The 11032-nt window shown below is 53.3% G+C and overlaps 2 protein-coding genes and 1 long non-coding RNA gene across 4 annotated transcripts; 2 read left to right on the top strand and 1 right to left on the bottom strand.

Moving 5' to 3' along the window:
* Positions 1–65: 65 nt before the first annotated feature.
* On the top strand, positions 66–5588 carry DPH2 (diphthamide biosynthesis 2). 2 transcript variants are annotated; one of them, XM_061412187.1, is made up of 6 exons: positions 66–2371; positions 2569–2681; positions 3207–3430; positions 3629–4312; positions 4401–4577; positions 4659–5588. In XM_061412187.1, the coding sequence occupies exons 1-6, from the start codon at positions 2225–2227 to the stop codon at positions 4781–4783; spliced, it is 1470 nt and encodes a 489-aa protein (XP_061268171.1). In that variant the 5' UTR covers positions 66–2224; the 3' UTR covers positions 4784–5588. The 2 variants fall into 2 exon arrangements, with proteins under 2 accessions (XP_061268171.1, XP_061268172.1); XM_061412188.1 differs by lacking the exons at positions 66–2371; positions 3207–3430 and having other exon boundaries at positions 2603–2681.
* Positions 5589–5657: 69 nt separating this feature from the next.
* Positions 5658–7434, bottom strand: LOC133244696 (uncharacterized). Its single transcript, XR_009735484.1, has 3 exons — positions 7138–7434; positions 5986–6114; positions 5658–5821 (listed from the first exon to the last, which is right to left on the bottom strand). It is a non-coding gene; the product is annotated as an uncharacterized LOC133244696 (long non-coding RNA).
* Positions 7435–7530: 96 nt separating this feature from the next.
* ATP6V0B (ATPase H+ transporting V0 subunit b) lies at positions 7531–10911 on the top strand. The gene is made up of 8 exons (XM_061412220.1): positions 7531–7729; positions 8522–8570; positions 8803–8886; positions 9015–9092; positions 9300–9369; positions 9482–9533; positions 9741–9931; positions 10612–10911. Exons 1-8 carry the CDS (start codon positions 7663–7665, stop codon positions 10636–10638), a joined length of 618 nt encoding a protein of 205 aa, XP_061268204.1. The 5' UTR covers positions 7531–7662; the 3' UTR covers positions 10639–10911.
* The last annotated feature ends 121 nt before the right edge of the window (positions 10912–11032 follow it).

Raw genomic sequence — 11032 nt, 5'->3', positions numbered from 1 at the left:
ACTGGGTGATCTCAGACAACCTGGGGGAAGAATGGGAGGAGGCTTGGACCCAGGCCTTGGTAGGGCATGATGGAGCCAACCTCTAGGTTTAGAGTGAAAGGGACACTACTGCAGCCAAGCTGCCTAGACTGAAGCCATCCAAATATTGCCCTTGCCCTCGGGGTAGGTGGTGACTGCAGTAGTGTCAGCAACCTGCCCCCCAAATTAAGTTAGTCCCAGTGTTTATGCATGCATACACTTATTTAACCAACGGCGCTGAATACTAGACCACTAATTGTGTCGTGCCTCGTTCTGTCTGAACAAAGGCTGATCTAGTCCATAGCAACCATACTACTCACTAAACTGGGAGAATGGAACCAGTGAGGAAGGCTGCGTGGAGGAAGTTCCATTTCTGAGGGCAGTGGGAGGTTTCCTAGGTAAAGGACTTGGGGCCTTCGGCTGGAGGTGAGGTGAGGCTGGGCTCATTTGGAAGGGAAGAAATAGAGAGCGGCTTGAATTCCAAGGTGGGTTTCTTGTGTGGGGTTATGGAGGCACCCAAACTTACACTTGGTTCAGGAGAGGTATAGAAAGCAGGGCTGAGTATGTGGGGGAGGAGGCATGGTGGCCCCCAGAGGAAGAGGAAGGCAAGCCCTAGTGTTGTCTGCAAACCCATAGCTCCCCACTTCTGTGGTACCTGACATGATGGGCAGGGCTTGGTCAGGACCAAGGACAGCTCCTGGCCTGCTGCTGTTCTGTTACCTTAACAGGGTTCTCTCCCTTTCTGTCTCAGCCATAGTTCCACCCCTGCTGCCTCTCAGGCACCCCAGCCTTCTCAGTAAAATTGCAAGAGGAGGACTGGGTTTTCCTCACTCCCAGGCTTGAGCCATGAGTCTCCCTGGAGGAGATAGGAGAACTGGTTACTCCCATGTTTGTCTCAGTCTTTCTCCTGTTTTCCCAATCTCTGTAAGTTCTGTGCCCTACATTCTTCATCCTCATTCAGTCTCTTCCCACACCAGCCAGCATCAGCCTCCCTTTCATGTCGTTCCCTGAAGTTACCCTGTGCTCTTTCCCTTACGCCTCCTCCACCCCATTCACAGCTTTTGATTTTTTCATTTCTCCTGGGGTATGTGGAGATGTTTCACATTTTGTCCTTTTCTTCTGTAACATGACACCCAGGTGTCTTCTTCCTCCCGGTCATGACCAAATGTTTTATATATGTATATATATATAAAACCTGGAAGAATGTAGGGTGTAAAGAAGAGTTTCTGAAATCAGACCTGGGTTTGGTACTGATTGTGTCACTGACTTGCTGTGTCTTATTAGGCAGTTAGCCTCTTTGAACCACAGTTTCATCATTCTGTAGTATGGGACAACTCTTACTCCAAAGACTAAACTCAGAATGTGAGTCCCTGGTGAACAAAAAGTGCTCCATGTTTGCCTAATGGACACACTGCTGTGAGGATAATAGTGGATGATTTCAGTGCATGTGCTATGCAGAGGACCGCTTTATGAAGTTTTATATCGAAATTAATTTGCCCCCGCAGTCCTATTAAAAGTACTACTGTTATAGCCTCCTTCTGAGGAAACAAGTCATAAAGACGTTGAATAACTTGAGTAAGTAGTTACGTGGCATAGCCCAATATTCAAACCCAGGCAGTTTGGTATTTCACTTAAAAATTACGCAATGCCACCTCCCAAGCTGATAGAGTGCACGGGAAGTCCTTAACAGTGTAGGCGGATAGGAACTGCTCAAACCAGCATAGTTACTTTCAGGCAATCGGTGTGTCTGAGGGGGCATAGAGGCTGAACTGGAAGACCAGCGCCAGGAGATGAGAGCCAGGAGAACTACAACACCCACAAGCCTCCGCTCTTCCTCTGAGGCACTTCCGATTGGCTTCAGGCTCAGAGGCTGACCGTTGGTTCTCGGGATGGCGTGGCGGGGATTGGCCATGCAGGTTTTCAGTTCAGTTCAGTTTTAGACGGGTATAATTGCCGTCAGTCCCGCCTCAAACACCCGGAAGTAGTCTCCGGGGGAGGCCCATGTGTAGTGGTAAAGCGGAGAAACAGGAGTTGTCGTGGGAGAGGAGCTGGCTAAAGGGCTTAGGGTAGATTGACTCCCCAGCGCCTCCCCGCCCACCATCCCCACCAATCGATTCTGACCCTTTGAGGGCTGTTTTTGAGCACGCGGGGCCTGAAGCTGACGGAGGGAGGTTCCCATTGCCTGCCGCCACCCAAACTGTGCCTTATGGAGTCTACCTTCAGCAGCCCTGCGGAGGCGGCGCTGCAGCGAGAGGCAGGCTCTGCCGGGCTGCGCACTCCTCGTGGAGACCTGGACCGAGTGTACGAGCTGGAGCGAGTCGTTGGATTTGTCCGCGACCTGGGGTGTCAGCGGGTGAGGGCACGTTGGGGAGCGGATGGGTCTGCCAGAGGATTGGGATCTTGGGGTAGTTTTGTGAGGCTGGGAATGGGGGAGATGCTTCGCAGGGTGGAGAGGCTTGGAAGGTTAGGTAGGGACTCCCTTAAAGGTTTCCCTTGAAGACACCTTCTGTGCAGGAGAGGCTGTTCTGACTCCATGGTACATGCTTACAGGTGGCCTTGCAGTTCCCTGACCAGCTATTGGGAGATGCTGGGGCCGTGGCAGCACGACTGGAGGAGGCTACCGGGTCGAAGATGTTCATTCTGGGAGACACAGCCTATGGCAGGTGTGAACTTCAGCTTGAGTATCGAGGGTGAGGTAGGGATCCAGGGCTGATGGTGTTTCTCCTTTATGACAGTGTCTGCCCCTCAGTAGCTTTGTTTCTCCTTCATGATGATGATTCCTTTCCTGATACTCGCTCTTAGTGACACTGTCTTTTCGTTTTATTTTTAAATGGAGGATGAGATGGTTAGATGGCATCACCGACTCAATGGACATGAGTTTGGGTAAACTCTGGGAGTTGGAGATGGACAGGGAGGCTTGGTGTGCTGTGGTTCTTGGGGTCACAAAGAGTAGGACACGACTGAGCAGCTGAACTGACTGAATTGCTTAACAGTGTTGTGTTCATTTCTGCCATACATCAACACGTATCAGCCGTAGCTTAACATACGTCCCCTTCCTCTTGAATGTCCCACTCAGCTCCCACCCCGTCTTTTCATAACATGGTTTTCTTCACTGACCACATTTTCCATTGATGACAGCAATACTTTTTTCAATGAGAAGCTCTCTCATGATGGTATCTCCCCTGCAGCTGCTGTGTGGATGTACTGGGTGCTGAGCAAGCTGGAGCTCAGGCCCTTGTACATTTTGGCCCTGCCTGCTTAAGCCCTCCTGCCCGCCCACTGCCCGTGGCCTTCGTCCTCGGTCAACGATCTGTAGCCTTGGAGCTCTGCGCTAAGGCCTTTGAGGCCCAGAACCCAGACCCCACAGCGCCTGTGGTGCTGCTCAGTGAGCCATCCTGTGCCCACGCCCTGGGTGAGGGTTTTGCTTGTGCATGCGGGTAGGGTGGGCTGACCAGTTTGTGCCTTAATTCCTCCCTTTCAGTACACTCCTGTGGAGTTCTCAACATGGGCTGGGCCCCACCCTCTCCTTTTGGGTCCCAATCAGTCTCCTGGGGATGAGGGGGATCCCTTTTTACCAGGCCCCAACCTTGACACCACCTTCTTCTTCCAGAGGCCTTGGCCACCCTTCTGCGCCCACGGTACCTGGACCTGCTTGTCTCCAGCCCAGCTCTTCCCCTGCCAGCAGGCTCCCTCAATCCAAATCCTGAGCCCCTGGAGCGTTTTGGGCGCCGCTTCCCTTTGGCTCCAGGGAGGTGTCTGGAAGAGTATGGTGCCTTCTATGTGGGGGGCTCTGAGGCCATCTCTGACCCTGATCTTGACCCAGACCTAAGCCGGCTGCTTTTGGGCTGGGCACCAGGGCGGCCCTTCTCCTCCTGCTGCCCGGATACAGGCCGGACTCAGGATGAAGGTGTCCGGGCTGGGCGGCTAAGAGCACGCAGACGCTATCTGATAGAGAGGGCCAGAGATGCCCGTGTGGTGGGGCTGCTGGCGGGCACACTGGGTGTGGCCCGACACCGGGAGGCCCTGGCACACTTGCGGAATTTGACACAGGCTGCTGGCAAGCGTAGCTATGTGTTGGCCCTTGGGCGACCCACGCCTGCCAAGCTTGCCAACTTCCCTGAGGTGGACGTCTTTGTGCTGTTGGCCTGTCCTCTGGGTACCCTTGCCCCCCAGCCTTCTGGCAGCTTCTTCAGGCCTGTATTAGCACCATGTGAGCTGGAGGCTGCCTGCAACCCTGCATGGCCACCTCCAGGCCTGGCTCCCCACCTCACACATTATGCGGACTTATTGCCTGGTGAGTGGTGGGGGCACTGCCTAAACTAGAAACACTTGGGGCATGAAGCTGGGGGGCCACTATGAATCTTTTTTTCCCTCCCTTCCAGGCTCTCCCTTCCACGTGCCCCTCCCTCCACCTGACTCAGAGCTATGGGATGCCCCAGATGTGTCACTCATTACTGGGGACCTCCGACCCCCACCTGCCTGGAAGCCATCAGATGATCCTAGGTGCTCAGCCCTGACCCCGAAGCTCCAGCTGGAGCTGGCTGAGAGCAGCCCTGCAGGTGAGTGTGGCAGATCTCCACTCCCATCTGAACCCTTCCCCCCTGTTCAGCTCATTCAGCCTCAACCCCCTCCCTCTGCAGCCTCATTCCTTAGTTCCCGGAGCTGGAAAGGACTGCAACCCAGCCTGGGTCAGACGCCGGTGACGGGAGCTGTAAGCGGAAGACGAGGAATTGCCATCGCCTACGAGGATGAGGGAAATAGCTGATACCATGTGGGACCAGAGCCACAGGTGGACTTAAGACCTTTAGTGCTCCCTGCACCAACCTCACTATTCTGCCAGGATCCTTGAAGGAGCCTCTCACTGAGGCAGCCCCTCACTGAGGACAGGCTCCAGCTCTGTCTTGTCTTGTCCTGTCCTGGCACTGGCACAAGGCTTAGCCCATACTTGCTTGGTAAAGGTCTGTTGTTTGACGAGGGAACAGCTTTAGGTCTTCCCTGAAGCCTCTGGGCCATCTGTTCTCCTGGGAGCAACCCAAGACCTCTGGCCATTCCAAGTTCCTGCTGTGCAGTTGAGGGTCTGTCTTTTTCAAAGGCAGGTGCTAGATGTTTAGACCACAGTTTTCCAGCCTTGGCACTGTTGATGTTTTGGGCCAGGTAAGTGTTTGCGATGGGCTGTCTTGTGTATTATAGGATGTTTAGCATCATCTCTGGTTTCTGCCCAATAGGTGCCAGTAGCATACCCCTCTCCAGTTATGATAAACAGAAATGTCTCCATATGTTGACAAATGTCCCCTATGGGGGCAAAAGCATCCCCAGTTAAGAATCACTGGTCTACACTTAGCTACACAATACATGTGGTTGTCAAACATAAATTTAAATTAAGATTAAAAGCTCAGTTTCTCAGTCACACTAATCATATTTCAGTACTCAGATAGCCACATGAGAGGACGGCACAGCTCCAAGACATTTCTATCGCTGCAGAAAGTTCTGTTGGGCACTGCTGGTCTACACTGACTCCAATTTGTTTTTCAGGGAGGTCACAGAAACTTGAATAAACCAGATAATTTTTCTCCTTGTTTTCTTTTTATTCATCAAATACTGCAAGTCCTGCACAGGTCCTGTGGGTTGAGATCTGAATTATATTTGAGAGGAGTCCTGCCCTCACAGTGTAGCTGGGAAGAGAGGCAGCTAAAAAGGCAATTACCACAGGGTGAAGCAGTATTCTTTATGAGGAAGGAAGTCCCCAGAGGCAGCTGGAGCCCAGAAGAGGCTTCTTAGAGAGGGTGTTACCTCAGCTGGATCTCTTGAAGGAAAAAACAAATCAGAAGTAATGGAGTGAAAAGGACATTTGGACAAAGGGTACACCATGCTCAAACACACAGGCATAGACCATCATTGTGGGTACTTAAAGCAAAGTGGAGTTGCTAGATCCTAAGGGTTTGGAGGGGTGAAGTGAAAATGACTCACCTTAGTTAGTTCCCTTCATTTGCTGAAAATCTCGACATATTGGCATTGTCCCTCTGGTGGCTCAGATGGTAAAGAATCTGCCTTCAATTCAGGAAACCTGGGTTCGATCCCTGGGTCGGGAAGATTCCCCTGGAGAAGGTAATGGCTACTCATACCAGTATTCTTGGCTGGAGAATTCCATGGGGGGAGCCTTGCGGGCTACAGTCCAGGGGTCACAAAGAATCAGAAACAGCTGACTGACTAACACTGTTAGGGTGTTGTGATTTCTGCCCTCAAGGATTGCACAGTCTACTGGTAGAGGCAGTTCTGTAAACTGATCGTGGTAATTGGGACAAGGTGAGCATCAGTCATGTATTCTATAAATATGGATTGAACACCCGGGGTGTGCCAAGCACTGGAAATCAGCAGTTTAGGAATCCTTCCATGGTTGCTTACATTTTTGTGGTGGAGAAGACAATCAGAACAGTATGCAGAATGGTAATAAGGGCTATGGAGCAATATAACGCTGAGAAGGAGGGTAAGAGAAAGGGCTACAGTATTAAACAGGATGATCAGAGAAGACTTTGAGCAAAGACTGAAAGAAGTTTTGAGTGAACCATGTGAATAATTAGAAGAAGCTGAGGGAACAAGTGCAATGCATTGAGGGTACGATTGTGTTCAAGAAATAGCCAGGAGGCCAGTGCAGCCTTTGGAAAAGACCCTGAAGCTGGGAAAGATTGAGGGCAGAAGGAGAAGGGCAGGACAGAGGATGAGCTGGTTGGATGGCATCATCGACTCAGTGGATATGAGTTTGAGCAAATTCTGGGAGATAGTGAAGGACAAGGAAGCCTGGTGTGCTGTAGTCCATGGGGTTACAAAGAGTCACGACTTAGTGACTGAACAACAACAGGGCAGCCAGAGGAGGGAGTTAGCAAGAAACTTAGGCAACGCAATCAGGGTAAGAGGCCTGGTAGACCATTATAAGGACCATGGTTTTTATTGCGAGGGAAAGGGGAGCCACCGAGGTATTTAAAGAGAGTGACATGATCTTATTGAAGTTATGTAAGAATCGCCAGGGTGGCGGGAGACCCTAGAGCGGGCGCACTCTCCTGCCTCTGGCTAGGGAAAGCTTCCTGGAAGAACGTATCTTAAGATCATTAGGTGTTGGCCGACCTTGGGGTGAGCACGAAGAAACGTGCTTCAGGCAGAGGAAACAGCATGAGCTCAGTGAGGGACGGGTCAGACACCCTCGCGAGCTGGGTGGGACAGTCAGGGAGGAGGCCCGCGGGATCAGCACTGGCTTGGAGACTAAGCTAGGGCGGCGGTGAGCAGGCTCGGGTGGAAAGCAGGGCTGGTGGGCCGGAGCTGGGCGGAGTGTCCGGGAGTACAGCAGGCGGGTGCGGCCCGACCCTAGACGGACCGGCCAGGCAACGATCGAGGTATTCGGCAAGAAAGTTTCGGGCCGCGAGACTACGATCACCACAATCCTCTGCGCCTGCAATTCCGGCGTCGCCAATTTCCTAGACCGCCGGCGACCGAGCGCCGGGCCCGATGTGAGGTCACGTGACGCCCGCGGGTCACGTGGATCAGTCAGGTGACACCGCGGGGCGGGCCGACGGTCTACGGGGAGGACGGGGACGCAGGGACGCGGTTTGAGCTCAGGCTCCCCTCGACCCGCGTCCCGCCGTCTTTGCCGCCATGACGGGGCTAGTGCTGCTCTACTCCGGGGTCTTCGTGGCCTTCTGGGCCTGCCTGCTCGTCGTGGGTGAGGCCGCGCCCTGGAGGGCGGGGACGGCTTCGGGCCGAGCTGACCCGGCTGGAGCCCAGCGGGGAGGTTGGAGTGTTGGGAGTATTAGGTCCTGACGCGGGTTCTAATACCTCAGGCTCCTGGATTTGCCTTGCGTCTGTCTGGGCCCCTAACCCGGACAGAGGAGGCTTGTATCTGCAGCTGCTTGGGGGGGGGGGGCCGGCGCGGCGGGGGGGGGGGCGGCGGGGGGGGCGGCGCGGGCGGGGCTCTGTGGGGACCGCGAGCGATCGCAGCCCTGGTACCCTTCTGTCACTGGGCTCCGTTCCCCGGCTTCCTGCGCTCTCCCTGTCTTGCTCCTGACGGACCTGCCGGGGTCGCGAGCCGGCTGCTCCAGTTCCTTTTTTCCCGGTCGTTTTGCCCTCCCCCCGCACCCACAGCGTGTTGAGTAAACAGCCGCTCGGACTGGGCTGGCTGCATCTGGTGGGGCCTGGCCCGAGCTGTTGCTCCCTCCCCTCCTCCAGGGTATTCAGGCCTCCTGGTTGCTCCCCTTGACGGGTCTCCGTCTGGGATATGGTGTCACAGAGGGAGATAGGTTCTTGAGAGAATGGCAGAAAATGGAGGCCTGAGCAGAGGAATCTGTATAGGCAGCTGTGCTTTCATTTTGGGGAGAGCCAAAGGACTCTGTCTTGACTTAGGTGTATGCAGACCTTTGGGAAGCTGGCCCATCTGCTGGGCAGCAACTTCTTGCCTAAGTTGTGGAACTTCTGTCTAGAGAGCAGGCCCCTAACCCCGTTTTTCTCATTGCTGTAGGAATCTGCTACACCATTTTTGACTTGGGCTTCCGCTTCGATGTGGCATGGTAAGGGAGAGGTTTCCCCTAGGAGCTTCTTTGACACCTGCCCTCTCTGATCTGAACTCCTTCCCTCCCCACCTGCTCCTGCCCCCCAGCTGTCTGGGGTGTGGACCATTGGGAAATACGAAGTGTTTTGTTTCAGCATCCAGGACTGGAGGGGTTGGAGTAGGGTCGGGGTGGATTTTGTGCCCACTTCTCCATAAGGACTGAATTGTCTTTCTCCCTGTCTGCGCACCAGGTTCCTGACGGAGACTTCCCCCTTCATGTGGTCAAACCTGGGCATTGGCCTAGCTATCTCCTTGTCTGTGGTTGGGGCAGCATGGTGAGTGTTGGGGTCATGGGACAGGGAAGGGGGCTGAATCATAGCAGGGGGTGTCTTTGGGTTCTTAGTCATCTTGGGGGCAATGACAAGTTTGGGCTCTGCTCATTGGTTTCTTATTTGTCCATCAGGGGCATTTATATCACTGGCTCTTCCATCATTGGAGGAGGGGTGAAGGCCCCCAGGATCAAGACCAAGAACCTGGTCAGGTAAGTGTAGGACCCTTGTAAGGTTGTCAGAACCAAGTGGGAGCTGCCTGTGTATTTGACCTACGTTACATGCTGCTCCTCACCGGCCTCCTGATGGGGTGGGATGTCAGTGGAGGAAGGTGGTTGGAGACTCTCCAGGGAGGAAGGTTGGCTTCTTTCTCATCTCTTTCTCCTCTTCGCCCCCTAATCCCCCATTACTACTACCAGTATCATCTTCTGTGAGGCTGTGGCCATCTACGGCATCATCATGGCAATTGTCATTAGCAACATGGCTGAGGTATGGAAGACTAGGTGGGATGGGTCTCAATTCCAGTGTGTTTTATATTGCTTGGTGGGGGAGGGGGAGTGGAGTAGGGAATGGTTTCTGATTATTTCTCTGCCTCCCTCAGCCCTTCAGTGCTACTGACCCCAAGGCTATTGGCCATCGAAATTACCATGCAGGTAGGTGGGTGTGTGAAGGCAGAAAATTGGGGCTTCACAGATGATTCCCCCTCCAGTGCACACCCCAGCTTAGACTCTTCATTGTGATATTCTTTGGCCTGCTTTGCAGAGTTGGGGTGCTGGCTGGTCCCATTAGTCCATGTTGGACCCTTGCCTTCATTTTCCTGTGTCTGGTTCAATATCAGTGCTCCCTTTCCATCCCTCCAGGTTACTCCATGTTTGGGGCTGGCCTCACAGTGGGCCTGTCTAACCTCTTCTGTGGAGTCTGCGTGGGCATCGTGGGCAGTGGAGCCGCCTTGGCTGATGCACAGAACCCCAGCCTCTTTGTAAAGATTCTCATCGTGGAGATCTTTGGCAGTGCCATCGGCCTTTTTGGGGTCATCGTTGCAATCCTTCAGGTGCTGAATCCCCCTGGGGAGCCTCTGTCCTTGTCCCCAGTGCAGTCTCACCCTTCTTCTGGAGGAGCCACAGTGCTCCCTTCTACATCTGTAACCATAAAACCCCTGAACAGCTTTCGCTGCCTCCTTCTCATCTTCTGGTTTTCCCCTTTTGAAGCTTTCCATTTATTTCTGTCTTTAACATGGTATCACTGATAACATCTTTTTTTGTTACATTGTTTCTGTGTATGAAAGATTTGCTCTCTTTTCTGATTCTGTTATTTTTTCTGTTCCTCTGTGTCTTTGCAGTCTAGACCAGGTTAGGATCCTGTCTGTTGTGGTCTGTCTTGGTGTGTTTGACTGTATTGTCAGTTGGACAGCATGTCTGAGATGTGTGTATCTTGTTTGTCTGACAGTGTGTGAGTGTGGCTAAGGATCAGCCTGAGGATCTTGAGCGTGACTGTGGGCATCTGACTGAGTTGACTCTCAAGAGACTGGCATGTCCACATGCCACTTCTCTGCATCGAGTCTCGTAGTTGTCTCTGTCCCCATTCACTGTGTTTGTCACAGCATGTCCATCGTGGTCCAGTCATCCGTGGTTGTGGTCTGGCCATCCTGCCATGGGTCTCATCTTCTGTCACATGTCATTGTCTAATCAATTTTTTTGTCCCTGCCTGATTTCTGCTTTTCTTCTCTTGCAGACCTCCAGAGTGAAGATGGGTGATTAGATGGTCTGTGTGGGTGGGGCCGTGCCCCACTCTTATTTATTTGTGGTTTTCCCCGGGACGGCTGGAGCTGTACCCCTTAGACTTTCAGGGGGCTTGGTGTTCAGGGCCCTCCCTACACTCACTTCGTGCTGCCTGCCGACTTGGAGGCTCTGCCTGGCTGGATTCTCAGTGTGGGGAGGGGGCTGCAGATGGCTGTGCGGCTTCGCACCTGTGTCCCTCCCCCACCTCGTCTTCCCAGTGTTTGTGAAATAAACGTGGTATCGGTCTGGGTCAGTGCTGCTTCTTTTGCATTCCTTCGCCACCACCTTTCACAGAAGGGTAAAGAGACCTGTAGGCCTCAACTTCATGCCAGCCTCTCTAGCATTCCAGTTCATACACGCTGTCTCTGTTCTGG

Source organism: Bos javanicus, chromosome 3 (genome assembly GCF_032452875.1).
Source record: "Bos javanicus breed banteng chromosome 3, ARS-OSU_banteng_1.0, whole genome shotgun sequence".
Classification (NCBI taxonomy): domain Eukaryota; kingdom Metazoa; phylum Chordata; class Mammalia; order Artiodactyla; family Bovidae; genus Bos; species Bos javanicus.
The sequence above is the reverse complement of the archived record's forward strand: the minus strand, read 5'-3'. Positions and strand labels throughout refer to the sequence as shown.

Excerpts from the sequence above, each read along its gene's own strand:
- DPH2 (XM_061412187.1), top strand. The coding sequence starts at position 2,225 with ATGGAGTCTACCTTCAGCAGCCCTGCGGAGGCGGCGCTGCAGCGAGAG. Across the intron at positions 4,313-4,400 it reads TTATGCGGACTTATTGCCTG|GCTCTCCCTTCCACGTGCCC; the intron begins GTGAGTGGTGGG and ends CCTCCCTTCCAG. Across the intron at positions 4,578-4,658 it reads GGCTGAGAGCAGCCCTGCAG|CCTCATTCCTTAGTTCCCGG; the intron begins GTGAGTGTGGCA and ends CTCCCTCTGCAG.
- ATP6V0B (XM_061412220.1), top strand. The coding sequence starts at position 7,663 with ATGACGGGGCTAGTGCTGCTCTACTCCGGGGTCTTCGTGGCCTTCTGG. Across the intron at positions 7,730-8,521 it reads GGCCTGCCTGCTCGTCGTGG|GAATCTGCTACACCATTTTT; the intron begins GTGAGGCCGCGC and ends TCATTGCTGTAG. Across the intron at positions 8,887-9,014 it reads TCTGTGGTTGGGGCAGCATG|GGGCATTTATATCACTGGCT; the intron begins GTGAGTGTTGGG and ends TTTGTCCATCAG.